Here is a 20,580-nt window from a genome sequence, read left to right as displayed (position 1 = left end):
GTTGCTGTGCCCTCCTCCAACGGCTCTTCCTGATCCAGGAATCAAACCCGTGTCTCTTATGTCTCCTGCGTTGGCAGGTGGGCTCGTTACCGCTAGCACCACCCAGGAAGCCTGATCTACATGTTTATAAGTCTCCAAAGTACCACCAGGGGCCTTTTGGATAACCTCCCCCCTCCCCGCCCACCACACACACACATCCCACAAGGATAACCACAATTTTTAGAAATAGCAGAGTTGGAGCCTCTAAGAGGAAAAATGGAATTTCTTTACTGTTACAATTTCAAGACTTCTGTCCACAAATCCATTAGTCTTGTAATTCTGCAAACTGGTATTTAACACCTCTCCTTCAACCGTCATATTCTAATTCCTTCCAACTTGTGCCTCTTTAGGAACTGGGCCCTCCCAAAAGAGTCTGCCACTAGGTCAGTCTCTCTCGGCGTGCCACCTCCTCACCTGTACTGAAAAGAAAACACGGACATTTCCAGTTAAATTCTTTTTTTAATTATTATTAATTAATTATTTGGCTGTGTGCCTCTGTAGTTAGGGCCCACGGGCTCAGTTGCTCAGTGCTGTGTCGGATCTTAGTTCCCCGAACAGGGATTGAGCCTATGTCCCCTGCATTGGCAAGTGGATCCTTAACCACCGGACCACCAGGGTAGTCCCTCTGCTTGAATTCTTAAAAGGACCCTTGTCTCTCCATTTCCATCTCAGGAAGAGAGGAGGGAGTCACGTTTTCCCATCCCAAGGTTTTTAATGGCTGCACACTTTTCCGGAGTGAATTGCCTCCATTTACATGACCACTTCCCTATTACTGGATATTGGGTAACGTTCAACTTTCAGCTCTTAAAAATAACACTGCAATGGACACATTTGAATCGAATCTTTTTTCCATGTCTAGCTTATCGCCAGGAATAGAGACTTTTGGTACATATTGTCTTGGAACATTTAAAAAAAACATCAACACAAAACTGAAGGTGTAAATAAGAGTCCCCACTGAGAAGAAAAGGAAAGGGACTGTGTGGAATGTTCAACACCCCAGACAAAATCATAGTAGGCAGGGTGAAGAGTCAGGAAGTCAACTCCATTGTTGCACATCATAGCGCTGCCAGATAAGTGTGTGGTTTTCCCATTATTCAAAGGGCAAGGGCTTCAGTTTCCTTTGACAATGGACTCTAATTGGATACCAGAACCAGATTGTTTGACTCAGCCCTGTCTTCCAAAATACAAGCAGTCTCACGTAAGGTTAACATACAATCTTACATGTGAGGCATCAAAATGATCACTCTTCCTGCCTCTTTTCCACAGCCCCCTCCAGCCCGCCCTGGGCTTCCTTTACAGGGAAGGAAGGAGGCGTCCTTCCTGGCCTCCCTGCCTCCAGCTTTGCCTCAGTTTAATCTACGACCTTTATATTCCCAGACGAATGTTCTTCAGTGTCTACTTTGGTATTTCTCATCATGGGACACAAATTCATCAGAGAGCTACAAGAATAGATTTCCCCTAGAGTTAGCAGCAGGCTGGGCAGAAGACATGGAAAAGGATGTTTGAATTCCCCCCAAAGCAGAGCCTGAAACAAGGACTTGGGAGCAAGTAGTTCATTTGGAGGGCGATCCCAGGAGGCACTGTGAAGGGGTGGAGAAGTGGGGAGCCTGGCAGGGGTGGGCCGCCCTGACAGCTTCTCTGTAATGGCCCCCCCGCCCCGCTCTCTCTTCTTCTTTCTTTCTCTTTTGTTCTCTCTCCACACACACACACATTTATACATATAATTTTTTTTTTTAATAAGATCTTACGCCGCTTTCTGATTGCCTTGCTCGACTCTGTTGGACATTGTTCCACATCAATTAGATATATTTTGTACCAAAATTGTCAATGGTGGAACAAGTATTCCACTGGGAAGACACATCCCATCAGACATCTATTCTTTCAAATTCTGGTTGACGTAAACAAAGATACGACAAACAAGATAAATCTTCCTAAAACATAGCTATGTACACGTCATCCACTTGTTTCTCTCCTGCAAAACCCACCAAGAATTTCTCATTACCCATATGGCAAAGCCTCATTTCTATAACTTGGCCATGGAGTCTGACCTTGGTCTGCCTGGAACATCCCTTCGCCCAGCTCCCCTCATCCCGCCAGGCAGTTTGAGCCACTGGATCTTTCTAGGTCCTTTCCGTTCCTGCATCTATGCCTTTGCTCTGGCTGTGTCCCCAGCCTGGGCTGCCCTGTCCCATCCATTGGCCCCATTCTAAGGGTCTCGACTTCCTTCAAAACTCCATCCTTCAGTGACTGAGTCCTCTCTTTTTCATGATCCTTTCTCATAGAAGGCTTTGCATAGGTTACTCTGTGCCCTCGTTTTTCACTTCCCAACAATGCTGGAACCAGCAAGGATACACCGCTGTGCCTAGAGTGCTCAGAAGGAGCACACACAGGCACCTCCTGGGCATAAGGCTTGGTTCCCTCTTTCTACCTGGAATGAGGGTGGGCCTGGGACCACAGTGCCCCATCTCAGCTTGGTCACGGCTGTTGAAGCCAGAAGACCCCTGGGGACAGCTAATGCACTGCCCACAGTACCCCATCTCCCAGAGACAGGAAGAAGGTTTACTGACGAGGAGGTGCGAATGGCCTTTCTGGTTCTAGACACCAGGACTGCTGGGAAGGAGAACAGAACAGAAGTGGAGGGTGGGGGAAGGGCAGCTCCAGGGTGCTAATCCCAGCTTCCTGTCTGGATTTTCTTCGACTGCTGCTCAGGGCCTATCTTAGGATGGTCACAGCTGCCGAAATAGATCTCTCCCTTCACCTGTTCTTAAGCAAAGAAGACCTTGACAACTTCCTGTCGAAAGAATGCATGCTTTGGTAATTTTTAAAAGATAAGGGACAATAATGGGGGCACTGATGTTAAACTCCCCACTCTCCACTTTGGAGAAGTGGCTCACCTTGACCAGGGACCAGGGAGCAAACAGGAACCAGCCTTTTCCGCGAACTTGGTCGGTGTTTCCTTCCATGGTCTGCTCCAGAAGCTTCTCTTGGCCTGTAGGCTGGCCCTCTGATTCAGAGTGTGTGTCTGTGCTCAGTCATGTCTGACTCTTTGCAACCCCCATGGACGGCAGCCTGCCAGGCTCCTCTGTCCATGGGATTGTCCAGGCAAGAGTACTGGAGTGGGTTGCCATGCCCTTCTCCAGGGCATCTTCCCAACCCAGGGATCGAACCCTTGTCTCCTCCGTCTCCTGCACTGCAGGAGGATTCTCTACTGCTGAGCCTCAGAGCAAGAGATGTGGAGTAAACCCCCTGCCCTCCTTACTCACCTGCCCCTTGCCCCCAAGCCTGCTGCTGTATAATTCTCTACTCCTAACTCATTATCCTCGGAGAAGGCAATGGCACCCCACTCCGGTACTCTTGCCTGGAAAATCCCATGGATGGAGGAGCCTGGTGGGCTACAGTCCATGGGGTCACTAAGAGTCGGACACGACTGAGGGACTTCACTTTCACTTTCATTGGAGAAGGAAATGGCAACCCACTCGTGTTCTTGCCTTGAGAATCCCAGGGACAGGGGAGCCTGGTGGGCTGCCGTCTATGGGGTCGCACAGAGTCGGACACGACTGAAGCGACTTAGCAGCAGCAGCAGCAGCAACTCATCATCCTAGTCAATTGGGCTCTGGCCCCGAAAACCAAGTGTCCGAGGTGGGGTGGGCCTCCCCAGTCACTCATTTATTCATTCAACAAACACCACCCCCCAACCCTGCCCCGGCTCCCCAGGCCTGGTGCTGGGGATGCCCAAGGGTGTGAGATACAGCGTAGGATGAGACGCGATGTCCACAGAGCCCCAGCGCAGGGGTTTGGATATGGACATCTGGGAGAGAGTCCGGCCTCCGGAGCTGTCGGGTGAGAATCCCTGGGAACTTCTCCGTAGAGTTGGAGACAGCCGAGCAGGAGGCGGGGACTTAGGGCGAAAGCCCCGGGCACCAGAGTAGCGCAGGCAGGACCTGCGCATGCGTGGGAGGAGACTTTGGCGTCCTCCAGTGTCGTCAAGGTAACCGTGATCCCCGCAGCTGGCCATGGCCTCAGGAATTGGAAGGAGCTGGCGTCAACCCCCAGCACAGACTGCAGCCCCGATGGTGAGGGCTGAGTCAGGGAGCGGAGCCTGCCTTTATCTGGACGGCCTTGTGGGCAGGCGAGGGTCTGGGGCTGAGTTGGGGAAATATTCCTGGAGGTTTGAAACCCTGGAGGGGTGGTGAGGAGAGAGACCCCAGCCAGAGAGGAAGAGACTTGACAGAGAACTGGAAGGCCGTGGGGGCGCAGAGAGGAGAAGCTCCTGCAGGTTTAGGGGCTCCCCATCCCTTCCCTGCCTGCCTGCCTGAGCCCCCCTCGCCCCCCCCCCAGCCCTGGGTGACCATTCTGCAGCCCCTCCCGTGGACCATCCCACCTACATCCCCGCAGCCAGGCCACGTGAAGGAAGGTGAGACTCCGGGAGTTCTCCATTTTGTACCCTGCTCTGCCCGGCACATTCTCTGGGCACCCCCCACCCGACCCATCCACTCCCGGGGCAGGACGCTGGGGAAATGACCCTGGCGTCACCAGCAAGGGCAGGGGAAGGGCTGGTGGGGGCCTGCTGAACTCCGGTCCCCTAGACCTGCTGGAGCTGATGCTGCTACAGAACGTTCAGATGAACCAGCTCTTTCTGAGTGGCCAGGTGGCAGCGGTGCTCAACCAGGGGCTTTCCTGGACTAACCCACAGGTGCGTTGCCTGGGAGTGGGGGTGGACTGCCAGAGCTGCCCACCTGCAGGGACAGAGGCGGGCAAACATTTGGGGTTCCCGCTATCTTGAGAGGAAAAAAGAAAATCAGGCAACAGAGGAGCCAAAAGTCAGCCCACATCTATGTGGCTTCTCTGTTTGGCATCTATTATGTGCCAGATAGCCATGCCATCCTCCATGGAGTAGAGGTAGGGGGTCCCAAAATCCAGACCACTCAGGTCTTGTGTTTAAAGATCCCCTGCAGTGCATCCCCCTCTGGACTCCCAGGGACAGAGAGGCTCCACTGTACCCTGGGACTATAGGGTACCTGATAAATTACTAGGGGCTCAATTGCTTTTGTTGAACAAGTGACTGAAGAAATGAATGACTATGAATACAAAGCAACTTTGGCTGTGACTGGTACAAATTGTGAGGGCCACCTGGTTGGGGTTCCTCAGAAGAGCACGTGGCCTTAGAACCAGCCCTTAAGAGCCAGGTAGAGGACCTGGAGAATCCCAGGGATGGGGGAGCCTGGTGGGCTGCTGTCTACTGGGTTGTACAGAGTCAGACACTACCGAAGCGACTTAGCAGCAGCAGCAGCAGCAGCAGCAGCAGCAGAGGAATTCCCTGGTGGTCCAGTGTTAGGACTACGAGCTTCCACTGCTGGAGAGCCCGGGGTTCAATCCCTGGTCAGGGAACTAAGATCCCAGAAGCTTCTTGGTGGGGCCAAAAAGAAAAAAAAAAAGCAGGTAGGATTCTGATGCTTGAAGGAGGTGAGGGGTGTACAGTCCACCATCTAGGTGAACAGTGACAAAGTCAGAGACAGAATGGAGGAAACCTTGGGTACTTGTGTGTGTATGTGTGTCGGGGGTGCGGGGGGGTACATGGGAGGAGCTCTAAGGAGGAGCCTTATTTAGCAGACGATAGGCACCCTGAGAGGTCTGCAGGAGTGACAGCTGGGTGGAGAGAGGATGCCAGTCAGCTTGGAGGGAGCAGAGAGGAGGTTCAAGGAGGGGCTGGTCAGAGGCAGAGGGAGACCCTGAGGAGCTGCTGCCATCCCATCCCTTCACCCCTCCCCTGCCGGCCCTGGAGGTGGGGATGGCCCTGGGATGAGCACCCCACCTCAACAGGGGCATAAGTGGATCAGGGACTGGGGCTTGAGATGGGCTGGGACCCGGAAGTCTTTACAGAAGTGCTTGCACCTGGACTAACCATCAATGGGAAACAAAGAAACTAAAAATAACTGCACGCATGCGCAGCTGGGGCACTTATGAACAAGAAGCTACAAAAAGGTCACAAATCAACTGCCGTTTCTGAGCTTCAGGGAGCAAAACAAGGGTACTGCGCACGATCCCTGCACACGGCACCACCAAGAGAGTGGGCGGACCACCTAAGCCACCCCTCCAGCCCAACCCACGCATCAGCCCGGAGCTTGGGCACCCGACAACTCTCATTCTCATTCTCTGGTGCGGCTTGAGGCCCAGTGAATCATCAGCCTGAATTCCTTGGCTGGCTTATTAAAATCTATTGATTAAAGAGTTGTATCCGACTCTTTGTGACCCCATGGACTATATGTCCATGGAATTCTCCAGGCCAGAATACTGGAGTGGGTAGCCATTCCCTTCTCCAGGGGATCTTCCCAACCCAGGGATCGAATCCAAGTCTCCCACATTGCAGGCGGATTCTTTACCAGCTGAGCCACCAGGGAAGCCCAAGAATACTGGAGTGGGTAGCCTATCCCTTGTCTATTAAAGAGTCCAGTGACCCTGGATCGGTAAGAGGGTGAGGCCAGGGGGACTCCTGGGCCCAGCTCTGGAGCCATATTTGGGTCCCTCCAGTCCCTGCTTGGCCACTTAGGAGCTGGGTAACCTTAGAAAAGCTGCTTAACCTGTGAGCCTCGGTTTTCCCACCTGCAGAGTAAGGAATAAATGTCTCCAAAGTGCTTTGCTTGCTTGTCTTAAATGCTCAAAAAACAGGAGCCATTTTGAGCTGTGTATCTGAAGAAATAATTCAGAGGAATGGAGGACCAGGGGCAGGGAGAATCTGACGCTATATTGTCTCCCCTCCCATCTCGCACAATCCCCAGGTCTCCCTGGAGGTTCAACACCAGGAAGAGACGGAACCCCAGGAGGAGGGGCCTCTGGTTTTCCACCACCACTACCTGCCCTGCACCATGCCTGCCCTGGGCCCCCTGCTGCCCTGGCCAGGCCCTCTCCTTTCCCCTCCCCTACACCAGCCCCGCATGCAGGATTCAGCTGAGATTCAGCATCACCCTCCTGCGCCTGGAAAAAGGGGGGTGTAAGTGAGGCTGGGGGTCTGGGTGCTGCCAAGGCTTTGGTCCGGGGGTGGAAGAACTGACCAGGGTCTGTGGGTGGGGTAGGGAGACTTGCGGGTCAAATTGCAGAGGCCACTCTGAGAACTCTGATGGGGGGTTTCTTTTCCCTTCCCCATCTAAGGAGAGCGGTGCCCCCACCTCCACCGCCCAGTGCCACGGGAACTGTGGGTGCAGATGTACCTCCAGCTTCAGGTAGGGACCAGGTGGGTGGTCAGCAGGGCCCAGGCCGAGGCGTGGATCTGAAGGCTGGGAGGGCCGTGTGCCCTGAGGTGGGGGGCATGTCGAATTGTCATCATTACAGACAGCGGGTCTGTCCCCTTAACTCTTCCTTGGGGCCCACTGAGGATGCTTCTCCCCCCAGACTACTACGATGCTGAGAGCCCATAATGAGGACAGACAGCAGCCCTGGGGCCAGGCCAGCTTCATTGAAGAGTTGGAAACAGCCGCCCTGGACTCCTTGAACCAACCTGATATCTGATCCGTGGTGAGAGCCCCTTAGAGCCCCGTCCAGGAACCAGAAGCCACGTGAGAGGCCAACCCTGTCACATTGATCGCTGCCCCGGCTGGCAGAGGCCTGGGAGACGGAGCCCTCCCTCGAACTCCTCCCCTTCCCCTCTCTCTGGATGACCAGGGCTGCGGGATCTCCATTTGGCCCAATAACAGAACTGGAGGTAAGAGACGAGGACGGCTTAGGTTTCCATGGCTCTCAGAAGGCCCAGAGTGGCAGGGGAGGCCTGGCGGGAGGATCCCGGAGCCAAGCCATTGGGGCCCCCACACTCACCCCTGGATGCTGGCTCTGTTGGCAGAAGACAGAAGTCAGAGCCATGTCCTGGAGGGCCACGTGGGAACAGAGTGTCTCTCTGCCCCTCTGGGCCAGGGTGGGTCTCCCCACCCTCCCTCAGGAGGGAGTCACTCAGGGTCCCTGGGTGAGGTGCCTGGTGCCCCGGCGGGTCGGCCTGGGGGCACACCAGGGCCTGGGTTTGCTGGGGCTCAGGAAGGCCTCTGAAGGAGAGGGTGGAGGGAGGCTGAGGAGACATTTGGAGACAGAAGTTCAGCCAGACCTGGTGGCTCCCCTTCCTGGCCATTCCCAGGAGGCGACATGAAGGCATGGGGTTAAGTCCTGGTGTTTGTATTCAGGCTGCTTCACATGGTCCCTCAGCCAGGCCTGGACCGCAGCCTAAGCAGCCACACTGAGTTCCAAGGCTGGCATGACAGTGGCCACGCTGCTCATAGGGGCTGTGCCCGGTGGCTCCGTCTCAGCCTGCTCCAAGCGGCCTGCACTGGGTAATGACCTGTCCGCCCCCGGCGCCACTTCTCGCTGAAGACAAAGCACACGAAGATGAATGTCACAAACAAGAGCAGCAGCACTATCACGATCGCCATGATCACCGTCTGGTTGTTGGGCTCAGGCTCTGGGGAGAGAAGGGGGAGAGGTCACAGAAGTCCTCCGGTCCCAGGTGCCTGGCTCCAGAGGGGCCGCTGTCTACCCGTCACCCACCCACCCACCCCTGGGCAGCCTGCTGTCACTCCGCATTGCAGGGATGAGTGGCAAATGGTGTTATCACTGGAGGGAAGGAGGACGGGGTCCGGGCCACCAGCCGGCCTCTGTGAGACCGTGAGGGCAGATGGACTCAGATGGTCTGCTTGCCATGCACTGCCAGACCTTATGGTCTGCGCTGTGGCGTGGTCCAGGCCAAGACCCTCCCTGGGCAGAGATGAGGGAGCTTCAGCCAAACTCTCTGAAGACAAAGAAGATCCTGGCCATCTAGGGCCACAGAAGCAGGACTCCAGGGGACCTTAGGGGTCAGTGAGGTCAAACTTATCATTGCAGAGAGGGGTCAAGGCCAGAGAGACGAGCTTGACTTGGTTAAGGTCAGCCAGCTCACTCATGACCAAGCAACTAGTCAGGGTCCAAGCTAGGAACTCGCCAGGAGCTCCAGGGAACCCCAGGGATCAAGTGCCGTTTCCCCGAGTGCCTCACCTGAGCTGGCAGAGATTGGGGCGAAGGCGTTTTCTTCCCCTAAGGGCTGAAAGCGAATGTCCCCCCTCCTGATCTGTGGGCTCCCCCTCACCTTTGACTTCAAGCCTCTGGGGATCTGAGACTCTGTGGACAAGGCCACCGCCACGAGAGCGCAGGTCCATCTGGGCCTCGCACGAGAAGTTATGGTGGCCGTCTTCCCTGTGAGCTGTGGTGTTGTGGGTGACCACGGCATCTTGGGGGAAGGGTGCTGTCCCCACAAAGGTGTGATTGTACAAGACCTCAGTACCACGGAGCAGGGTGACAGTGAGGCCTTCGAGGGGTGCCACGGTGGGGACCAGGCACTCGATGGTGAACAGTGTCCCTACGGCCACTGAGGTGTGCGACAGCGTCAGCAGCACTTGCTTTGGAGGGTCTGCAGGAAAGCGGAAGGGAGGTCTGCTCAGGATGGGGGTGCAGCTCGGGCAGGCCCCACCCAGCCCAGCCCATCCCCTGTGACCACGGTGTTCTCAGGAAGTGGGCTGGGGCTGGACGGAGGAAGCAGTTCAGGGTGAACGATGTCCTGGGTGGTAGTTTCAGGGACCTGATGACTTCTGCAATGGACAAGAATGGAGGTGCCCTGGTGTCTCCAAAGAAGAGGTTCAGAATCAGTTCAGTCAACTAGAAAGATAAAAGTTTTGGCTGTGTCTCTTTCCTCTCCATAAATTCAATAGAAATTTCAAAAATGAAACAGTTGGGTAGTTTTGTTGAGAGAGACTTAGAAGGGAGTACTCACTGGAATGGGGCCATGAATTGTGAGGGTCTTCAGAGGTGGGGGCAAGAGTCAGAGCTGCCTTGGTTTTCAGGATCAGGGTTAAAACATTGCTCTCCCTTAGATATTAAACTCCATGGTTCCCTGAGTTTCCTTTTTTTTTTTTTTTTTTTTAAATCCAAGATTTATTTCTTTGGTTGTGCCAGGTCTTAATTGTGGTATGTGGGATCTAGTTCCCTGACCAGGGACCAAACCTGGGTCCCCTCCATTCGGAGTGCATAATCTTAGCCAATGGACAACCAAGACATCTCCCTGGGTTCATTTTTGAACTAGAATACCTAGCCCGCATTACCCCAGGATAATGTGGTAGATTTAGGACATCTTTCTCCTCATTTGTCCACTGATGTCAGTTCTGAGCGATACCCTGGGTGCTGAGCTTCCAGGAGAACCCTGGTCTCTCCATGGTCTCTGTGGCCTATGGACAGGTGTGTGTGTGTGATGGTCACACATTTGGAAAGGGCCGTCAGGGGAACATAAGACCACGACCCTCTCTCCAGGAGGTGAATGGGTTACTGTAGAGTGTGCCAGCCCTCCTGATGCAGTCCCTGTTGCTTGTCAGGGGATGTGGGGTGTTCTGGTGATGGGGGTGCTCTCCAGCTGGGAGGAGATTCTGGGAAACGAATTTTAGGTTTGTCTAAACCTTGCTTGGATTGCTGCTTCTGAGCAAATCTCAACATCCCAGTTGCTGGCAGGGTTCGAGGAGGCCAGGGGAGGGTGTGAGCAGATTCTGAGCCTGTGCCTGGATCTGAAGCCCAGGGAGGTGCAGGCCATAGGAGAGTGCCCAGGAGCAGTGACAGAGCAGCTCGTTGTGGGTTTGCAGACACAGGCTCCGGCCTCGGGGAGCAGGGCCCCGTGGGCGACACTCACAGAACACGGTGATGTTGAAAACTCTGGTCTCCTGCTTGCCGGCGCAGATGAAACTGCACAGGAGCTGCTCATCCTTGGAGATGTTGTAGACCCTGAACAGCTTCCACTGAGCCTGGCTCTCCAGGACAGTCTTGTTTAGGTCTGTCTCCAGAACAAGTTTCTTGGGGTCCGTACAGCTGGCAGTGCAATTAATCACTTGAACCTCTCCAGACCCCACCATCAGGTGCTCTGGCCCCTCGAACGCCTTCTCACCAGACCCTGGAAGGACACAAAACACTGCTCAGCGGACACCCCCGCTGCCCTGCCCGGCGTGGCTGCCCACATGCGCAGTCTCATCAGTGGGTCCCTTCTGCTCCTCCCTCTGTTCAGACATTACTGCCTCTGGTCTAGACCAAGGGGGATGCTCCCTAGCTGTCTCCCTGCATCTGACTGCTCTTCCAGCTTGTCCCCTCCAGGTGAGTCTTCCTCATGCACATCTTCTATCCCCATGGAGATTATATTCGAACTCGCCCCCCAGCCCAAATCACCCCTCCTCTGAAGGCCTCCCTGACCTGGAGGTGGATGGTGTCCCCTCAGGCCCCATGTGCATGAGTTCAGCTCCTCCCTCACTCCTTGCCTCTCTCCTGCAAATCCTTGTAGAATACCAGCTGTGTAGCAGGCACTGTTCTAGGCTCTGGGGAGCCATCAGAGACTGAAGAAATTCAAAGGTTGTCCTTGTGGAGCTCGCGCTGCTGCAAAGGACGCAGAGTAACCAACAAGCGAACTAGCCAGCCTTTCAATTGGTGGGAAGCGCCCCAGAAAGGAAAGAGGGAGTTGGGTGGGGCTGAGTCATTAAATACTGTGCTCAGGACAGGTTTCATGGAAACAGTGACATTTGAGGAAAGGAGGAAGGAAATGGGGGGAGCTTGGCTGCCAGGTGTCTGCAGAGGGCAGAAAACCAGCAGCGCCAAGACCCTGGGGGAGAAGACACCAGGATGGCTGGAGCCCAGCGAGGAAGAAGGCCAAGAATCGGAACTGATCTCGGCCAACTGGGCCTGTGCTCTGTCCTGTGTTCCCACCACACCCGCACGCCCACATCTAGCCCTCAGCTGGGGAAAGAGAAAGGTTCTCTAGGGAGAGAGAGAGAGCTGCCTTTGAATCCCGAGTTTGCCAGCTCTGTGGCCTTGGGCAAAGTGCTTTCCTTTTCTGAGCCTCAGTTTCTCCATCTGTCAAATGGGCTAGTAATCCCTTTCCTGCATGGTCGTCATGAAGGCACCTGACAGGTTTTCCAAAACAGAGTGCTCACACCTGGAGGCATTCTCCTTCCCCGTCCCCTGGGCCACCCAGAAGGGGCTTCGTTTGCACATTGATGGTCAGCAGAAGACGATGCCGTCCACTGACCTCTGCTGTCCACTGGCCACCTCTGAAGACCCGCTGGGACGTTCCCTGACTTTCCCTTGAGCCCCAGCCTCCTTGGTCTCCCATCAGTCTCCACGACCTGCCACATCCACACACTGAAGTTACGGGGCCTGTTCAACCCAAAGTGTGAAGGCCAGGTCCCCCATCTGCTGCCCCGGGGTCATGGGGTCATGGGGAAATCAGGCTTGCATAGCATCCCACACCCGTGGTGGGCAGTTGCTGTCCTCAAAGCCTCAGCGACTTCTGGACCAGGACCCCCTTCTCCACACGGCACCAGGGGAACAGGCGCCCTAACCTCTGGCGGGAACACACCCAGTCTGGACCCCCAGGCTCACCTTGGCAGCAGAGCAGGACGAGAAAGGCTGTGAGCGCTCCCCAGCCACCAAAAGTGGACATCATGGGTGGTGTCCGCAGGCTCACAGGGAACAGCTGAGGACTGCCTAGAGAGGTGAAGGGCTCTGGTCAGGCAGGCAGCGGGGAGGACTTGTAGCTGCAGTCTTGAACCCCCAGCCTCTGGAAGCTGATGACTACATTTTCTCTCATTATCTGAGTGGTCTTGGGGATGCCACCTGGAAGGCCAACTCCCAGGGCCACAGGTCTGCAAGAAGCTGGGCAGAGGAAGCCAGGAGCCAGCTGATAAGCGGGACATACCTAGTCCTCCTGGCACGCTGCCATCAGGGGTGAGGCGGGCACCCGGGGCTCATGTGTGTGTGATGCCTGTGCACACGGGGCATTGACCGCTACAAGCCCCAAATCTGGAGAGCCCTGAATCCCACAGGACACTTTTTTGGTGTCAACAAGGGAGGGACTTTCCAAGTCGGAAAGAGGGTTTGGGAGGCGATAGCTGGACATTCTCCCCTGTCCTCTGCCCCTTCCCTTTTAGATTTCTGGTGATGCACACGGTCCCCAGGCACTTTCTTGTCTGTTTTCTTAGCTCAATGTGATTTCATGTTACTAATTCAAGGAGGAAGGAAAAGGAAACCAACATTTCACTGATGCCTATTCTCTGTTAGGGACTAAATTAAGGTTTTAATATATTGTCTCATTATCACACCAAATCTAGCCATGTTGATTGTGCATCTGAGGAAGTTCAGGGCTCAGGTGAATTACTAACTTGCCTAAATCACAACGATATTAGGTGATGGAACTGCGGTGAGAATTTAGGAATGAGGAGTGGTTGGTTGGAGAATTGGTGGTTGCCAGGGATTAAAGGGAGGGAGACATGGACTGAAAGAGCAGAGAGGACTTTAGGACGGGGAAGCTGCTCTGTTTGCTACTACAATGGTGCATACATGTCAGCACACACGTGCCCAAACCCACAGAATGTACACACCAAGACTGAACCGTGATGTCCACTATGATCTTTGCGTGATAATGATGTGTCAATGCAGGCTCATCAGTCAGGAGAAATGGACCACTCTGGTGGGGGATGTTGGTAACAGGAGAGGCTGTGCATGTGTGGGGACAGGAGGTATGTGGCAAGTCTCTACTTCCCCTAAGTTTTGCTCTTAGCCTAAAACTGCTCTTCTAAAAAGAAGTCTACTAAAAAAATGGAGGTAGTGGAGGACAGAGGAGCTGGTGTGTTACAGTCCATGGGGTTGAAAGAGTCGCCACGACTTAGAGACTGAACAACGACAGAAAAATAGCTCAAACACACCACCCTGGAGGGCAGCCTTCTGGGTCAGGATGCTTGTCAGCCATGGATGGTTGTTGCAAATGCAGGCTTTTCTGACTTCCCTGGCGGTCCATTCATTAAGACTCTGCTTCCGAGTGTTTGATCCCTGGTCTGGGGAACTAACATTCCATATGGGCGTTCCATATGTGCGTGGCATAGCCAAAAATAAAGAAACTGCAGGTTTTTAAACTCCATTTTTAGCAGGTTTAGAGGAAGTCATTTACTCGGTCATGTCTAAATTTTTATCTCGAATTAATTTTTAAAATATGTATTTACTTGGCTGCACCAAGTCTTAGTTCTGGCATGCGGGATCTAGTTCCCTGACCAGGGATGGAACCCAGACCCCATGCATTGGAAACTCGAAGTCTTAGCCACTGGACCACCAGGGAATTTCCTCCGATTACACTTTAAAAGATATTTAAACACAAAACCCAGTTCTACATTGTTTATGAGACACATCTAATGAGTAAGAGTGTGGAATGGTGGAATGAAAAAAGATATACCAGGCAAAAGCTAACCAAAAGAAAAGCCGGGAAAGGTTTATTCATATCAAAGAAGAAGGAATTTTAAGACAAAAACTATTTATGAGGGATACAATGAGTACCTAGATTAAACGGTCAGTTCATACAGAAATTATAATTGTTGTAAACTTGTAAGCACTTAGCTTGAAGGAACAACAAAGAGATAAAACCATCATCATAGCAAGAAATTTTAATACAACATCTCTCTGTTATGAATAATGAAGCAAATGTGAAAAGATGCTCAGCATCATTCATCATGAGGGAAAGGCACATCAAAGCCACAATGAGACATCACTCTACCACTGTCAGAATGGTTATCATCAAAGACAACAAATAAAAACATTGGCAAGGGTGTGGAGAAAAGGGAGCCCTCGTGTCCTCCTGGTGGGATTGTAAATTGGTGCGAATGCTGTGGAGAAACGTGTGGGAGTGCCTCAAAAATTAAAAATAGAACTGCCGTATGATCCAGCAATTTCACTTTCTGGGTATTCTCCTGAAAAAAACAAAGGCACTAATTCGACAACATATATGCGCACCAATGTCCACTGTGGCGTTATTTCCAATAGCCAACACGTGAAAGCCACCTGAATGTTCATCCATAGATGCATGAATAAAGATGTGTTTGGTATAACTACACAACGGAATATTATTCAGCCATAAAGAATGAAATCTTGCCATTTTCGACAACACGGACAGACCTAGAGGGTATTATCCCAAGTGCAATGACCCAGACAGAGACAGACAAGTACCATATGATCTCACATATATGCAGAATCTGAAAAACAAAACAAACAAAACCAAAACCAGGCTCCTATATATAGAAAACAAATGGGTGGTTGCTGGAGGCGAAGGGGCCGAGCAGGGTCCAAAATAGATGAATGGGATTAAGAGGGGCAAAGCACCAATTACAGAGTAAGCCACAGGGATGTAATACAGCATGAGGAATATGGTCAGTGATATCGGAATAACTTTGTATGGAAGCAGGTGGATACTAGACTTATTGTGATAACTGCATAATGTAGGCAAATACCAAACCACTGTGTAGAACACCTGAAGGTTACATAATACTGTATATTATAAGCCAGTCTAAAATATGAAGTAATGTCTCTTGCAATTCACAAAAGAAGAAGACTATAGATTCATAGAAACAGAAAGCAGAACAGTGGTTGCCAGGGCCTGGGGGCAGGGGGAAATGGTGAGTTGTTTGCTTAATGGGTATAGACTTTCAGTTTTGTGAGATAAAAAAGTTTTGAGATCCATCGTGAAACAATGTGAATGTAACCCAACCTAAATTGACATTTAAAAAGAGTTATGTGGTGTATTTTGTGTTGGGTGTATTTTACCATAATTGAACATTTAATTTACACAACGTTGTAAATCTTCAATAAGCTTAAAAATTCAAAACTTACAAAAATTAAAAACTTATGAATCGTTTATGCCAAGAAATATGAACCCAAGTAGAACAAGTCTTAGAAAAAGTCAGTTCGGTTCAGTGGCTCAGTCGTGTCCGACTCTTTGTGGACACGCAAAAGGTACCTAACTTGATTGAAGAAGAAATAAAAAGCCTGAACAGTTTTACAACTATTATAGAAATTACATCCATAATTTGAAATCTCCCCACAAAGGAAATATCAAGTCTAGATAGCATTACAGAAGTTTAAGTAGGGATCATTTTAATCTTACAAAAACTCTCTCTGAGAATGAAAATAGCAGGAACACGCTGTCTTTCTAAGAGGCCGGTGGAACCTTAATGCCAAAATGAGACAAGAATAGGATGAAATAGAAAAATTAGAAGCCAGTGTCACTCGTGAATACAAATGCAAAATAAAAACACAAACAAACCAAATCTAGCCATGTGTTAAAAACATTAGACATCATATCCAAGTTAGGCTTAGCTATGAAAAGCTGGTCGCACGATAGAAGAGAAAGCTGCAAATGTCATTTATTATTGTCGGGAATAGTAAACTTTGGTGCTTTATGTCACGATACTTCTGCCCTGCTCTGGAATCCTCTCTATTTACAGCAGATAATTTCCTGCAACCTGAGACTCACCTTATGTTCCATGACCCCACCTCAAGTTTATACCATGTTTCCTTTTTGCTTTTTTGCCTCAGGGTCTTCTTCAATGCTTTAGGAGTCACTTAGATACCTGCTAGTGTTTCTTAGAAGCCTAGGAGTGTCAAGTTCCCTAACATGAGACCCTCAACCAAGGAGAGGCCAAGAGCTAGGAGAAACATGGCCCAGCCTCTTTCTTCTGGGGTGGCAGTTCTAGCCAGCATCCTGTAGACCTATCAGAGATTCTGAAAGGCTTCAACTCCCTTTGCTTACACCCGCAACATCAGTTATGCATCTTCTATTGGCTTTCTCTCCCCTGGTTCAGCCTTCTTCCTTCACTCCCTACTTCCTGGCCTCAATCATTAAGTAATCTACCTGAACTGAAGTCCTTGTTGCAGGCTCTACTCTGAAGGAGTCCAAACTAAAATCTTATGTTACAGATTTAGGAAGAAAAAACATATGATCATCTTAACAGATCTAGGAAAAAAAATGATGACATTCAATATTCTTTCATGATAAAACCTCTTAGCAGACTAGAAGGAAATATCCTTAACATAATAAAGGAAACTCAGAAAAAGTTTGCATGTGTACTATTATTTTTTTAACATCTGTATTATCTTTTTAATGAGTAAATCTTCAGAGTAATTCCTTTAAACTCTGGAACCAAACAAGGATGCCCACTATCTTTGCTTCTCTGTTAACATTTTACCAGGTATCCTAGGCAATATAGTAAGACAAGAAAAAGAAATTAAAGGCCTAGGGATGGGAAAAGAGCAAAATCCTCAGTATTTTCATATGATATGGTTGCCTAGATAGAACATTCAAATGAATGATTCAAAATAATCAGAGATTTTAGCAAGACAGCTAGCTGTAAGATGAATATCCAAAAAGAATTGCTTTTGTATAGAACAGTAACACACAAAAATGTAATTTAGGACTTCCCTGGTGGTCCAGTGGTTAAGACTCTGCACTTACACTCCAGGGGCCACAGGTTTGATCCCTGGTCAGGGAAGTTCTGCATGTTGCACAGAGCATCCAGGAAAGAAAAGTAATTTTAAAAGCACACTATGTTATAGCAGCAAAAAGATAGAAGTGATACATATACAGAAACAAAAAGATAGCAGAATATAAGACTTAAAGTCAGAAAGTTCTAAAACACAATTGAAAGACATTGAACACAATTTAAATAAATGTAGAACCCGCCCATGTTCGTGACTAAGGGATTCAATATTATAATGAGGACAATTCTCTTCCTATAGATTTAATGCAATTCTAATAGATCCCAATAAGGGATTTCATGGAAAACAAAAGATGATTCTAAACCTTATTATGGAAAGAACAAAAGGACCAAGACACCCCTAAAGGAGAATAAAATGAGGGGATTTGCCCTACTAGATATGAAGAGTGACTATAAAATATAATTTTAGTGTAGATGAAGGCAAATTAACCAGTGGAACAGTGAAGTGCCCAGAAATAGTCTTGCGTGAAACTCACACCCGACAAACATGGCCCTGGAGATCACTGGGTGGAGAGGGAGATAAAAATGAATGATGCTTGATCAGCTGGTCAACTATGTGGAGAAAAAAGATGGGAAATGTATCCCCACATTGCTCCCTTCACTGGGAGGGATGTATCCCTTCATTCCTCACCTGGAATGAAGAAATCAATTCTATCTAATTTAAAGATTTACATGTAAAAGAACACTTTAAAAACTTTGATAAGAAAATATATATATTTAGTCACTCAGTCGTGTCCAACTCTGTGACCCAGTGGACTGTAGACTGCCAGGCTCCACTGTTCATGGGATTTCCCAGGCGGGAATACTGGAGTGGGTTGCCATTTCCTACTTCAGGAGATCTTCCTGACCCAGGGGTCAAACCCTTGGCTCCTGCAGTGGATCCTGTGTTGCAGACAAATTCTTTACCTGCTGAGCCACCATGGTAATCCATAAAAAAATATAGGAGAGTATGTTTATGTCCTTGGGGCAAGGAAGGATTTCCTAAGCAAGACCTCAAGATCACCACTGCTAGAAAAAACAACTGATAATTTTGAGTATATTAAAGACATGATGAACATTTCAAAGAAAACAAAATGTCTCGGAGCAAGGGAAATTAAAACCACAATGAGGAACCACTTCATATCTACTAGATTGGCAGAAGTTAAGAAAGTCGACAAGACCAATTGTTGGAGAGGCTGTGGGTCGATAGGAACTCGTATGTTGCTGGTGAGAGTGTATTTTGGTTCTCTGAGAAATAATCAGGCATTTTCTTCTAATGCTGAATAGTGCCATTCCGTATAACCCACAATTCCACCCTTAGATATATGCCCTAGAGAAACTCTTGCACTAAGAACCAGAAGACCTGTCCCCTTCTTACTATCTGTATGACCCTGAGCAAGTCGCTTTAATCTCTGTGTGCCTCAGTTTTCTCTTCTGTAAAATGGGATTAACCATAGCACATTCCTTATGGGCATAGTGTGTGGATTAAACTAATTAAATGACAATATTAACAAGTATTCCAAACAGTAGCTGGCACACAGTATATGTTATATAACTATTACATAAAATGAAATAAATGCATGTGTGATAAAGCACGTATATGTGATAAAGCACTAAATTAAAGAAAGAATCAAGAGAAGAATAGAAACAGACTTCGGGAGGGTGGTTACTGATGTCTGGGTGGAGCTGAGTAGCACAGCAGGTAGATGGAAAGTTTAGTGGTAGTTCGTCCTTGGGTTGAGTGTTGGGTTCAGGGCTGATCGTTATATTATCTTACTGTGCAATGCACATGCATGTTACATAGATGTGTTCATTATGTATCACATATTAAATTTTACAAAAAGAATACAAAGGGAAAAGAGAAATTCCTACATATCTAGAAAGAAGAGGCTGCTTGAGACTATGAGCCACAGGGTAGGAAAGTCCCTTCTAACCAGGTAGGACTTCATTGAATGGGATTCATCAGGAACCTTGGGTGTGACCCCAAGAGGCTGGGGACTATACTTGTCCCCTAAGCAGCTCTGAGCTCAGTCCAGATGACCTGGACCCACGTGGGCCATGGCGGGAAGGCAGCTCCACGCTTCTAAGACAGTTGTGTGGTTGATAGAGCAGGAGAGGAAGAGAAAGGACAAAAAGAGAAAATAACCACAAAGCAATAGGCTGTTGGACTCAGAGAGATGGCTGACTGAGCTCCTCATGCAACGACCAACCAGCCGGAGGAAATTTTTAGTAACTGCAGCCCCTGGGCTTATGGGGAGACAGGGAGAGAGAGAGAACAAGAACTCAAATGTTGATTGACAGTCTATCCCAAGCCCTTTCCACTCTGCCAAAAGGGAAGCAGGGAGCATCACCTTACCTTTATCAGCAAACAGGTGATGCCGTGATGGGTAAACAGGGTGGCCGAGGTCCAGCTTCCAGCAGCCGTTGTTCCCTGGGCTGCTGCTGGTTCAACAAGTGTTGCCTGGTTTTTCACTGATTTCCCTTCTCAGAAGTCACGTGCTTCCTGTCTCAGCTCTGACCTCATACTAACATCACTTTCTGTTTATTACTTCTTGTTTTAAATCCCGATAAATATATACCGGGGCTTCCCAGGTGGCTCATTGTTTAAGGATCCGCCTGCCAATGAAGGAGCCGATTCCTGAGTCAGGAAGATCCCCTGGAGAATGAAATGACACCCCACTCCAGTGTTCTTTCCGGGAACCCCCAAGGACAGAGGAGTCTGGTGGGGTATAGTGCATGGAGTCCCAAATAGTCAGACATGACTGAGCATGCACGCATGCATTCAAGGGACCAAGACAGTTGAGGCCACACAAGCTGAAGACTCCCTGGTTGGGGATCTTAGTTCCTCAACCAGGAATTAAGCTCGGGTCAGAGCAGTGAAACTGCTACTCATCACTGGACCAGCAGGAAATTCCCTCTGCACTCTTTTTTTTTGATGTGTGGTTTCTGTGCTCCTGGGAGCCTTGGATGAATGAGACAGATCCGGGATGAGTCACCCTCTGAACCCCTGCAGGAGGCTTGTCAACATCAGGGAGCAGGGTCTTCCCTGTATACGACATCCCCAACCACCAAACTCTTCTACTTACAACTAAGAACGATTGTGTTCTGAGATCTTTTCACATCCGCCACTTCACCTAACAATTGAAAAAAACCCTCCCCTGGCAGAGTAGCTTTGTACCAAGAGGCAGAGTTTCAGAGCTGGAGCTACGCAGCC

At 49.9% G+C, this 20,580-nt stretch overlaps 2 protein-coding genes, 1 long non-coding RNA gene and 1 other non-coding gene across 8 annotated transcripts; 2 read left to right on the top strand and 2 right to left on the bottom strand.

Annotated features, from left to right (window-relative positions):
• Positions 1-244: 244 nt before the first annotated feature.
• Positions 245-3,480, bottom strand: LOC123465553. The gene is made up of 2 exons (XR_006640778.1): positions 2,934-3,480; positions 245-458 (listed from the first exon to the last, which is right to left on the bottom strand). It is a non-coding gene; the product is annotated as an uncharacterized LOC123465553 (long non-coding RNA).
• Positions 3,481-3,665: 185 nt separating this feature from the next.
• On the bottom strand, positions 3,666-20,007 carry LOC112577646 (intercellular adhesion molecule 2). 5 transcript variants are annotated; one of them, XM_044938766.2, is made up of 5 exons: positions 19,723-20,007; positions 12,454-12,558; positions 10,721-10,978; positions 9,137-9,457; positions 3,666-8,382 (listed from the first exon to the last, which is right to left on the bottom strand). In XM_044938766.2, exons 2-5 carry the CDS (start codon positions 12,515-12,517, stop codon positions 8,321-8,323), a joined length of 705 nt encoding a protein of 234 aa, XP_044794701.2. In that variant the 5' UTR covers positions 12,518-12,558; positions 19,723-20,007; the 3' UTR covers positions 3,666-8,320. The 5 variants fall into 5 exon arrangements, with proteins under 5 accessions (XP_044794701.2, XP_025135619.2, XP_025135621.2 ...); XM_025279834.3 differs by having other exon boundaries at positions 3,666-8,476; positions 19,723-19,999; XM_025279836.3 differs by lacking the exon at positions 19,723-20,007 and adding an exon at positions 11,272-11,451 and having other exon boundaries at positions 3,666-8,476.
• PRR29 (proline rich 29) lies at positions 4,003-7,522 on the top strand. The gene is made up of 6 exons (XM_006041613.4): positions 4,003-4,112; positions 4,378-4,453; positions 4,626-4,732; positions 6,816-7,027; positions 7,186-7,256; positions 7,426-7,522. The coding sequence occupies exons 1-6, from the start codon at positions 4,053-4,055 to the stop codon at positions 7,449-7,451; spliced, it is 552 nt and encodes a 183-aa protein (XP_006041675.2). The 5' UTR covers positions 4,003-4,052; the 3' UTR covers positions 7,452-7,522.
• TRNAV-UAC lies at positions 17,309-17,381 on the top strand. Its single transcript has one exon. It is a non-coding gene; the product is annotated as a tRNA-Val (tRNA).
• Positions 20,008-20,580: the final 573 nt, after the last annotated feature.

This window comes from Bubalus bubalis, chromosome 3 (assembly GCF_019923935.1).
Source record: "Bubalus bubalis isolate 160015118507 breed Murrah chromosome 3, NDDB_SH_1, whole genome shotgun sequence".
NCBI classification, from domain to species: Eukaryota; Metazoa; Chordata; class Mammalia; order Artiodactyla; family Bovidae; genus Bubalus; species Bubalus bubalis.
Note: the sequence above shows the minus strand (reverse complement) of the source record. Positions and strands in the feature narration are given on the sequence as shown.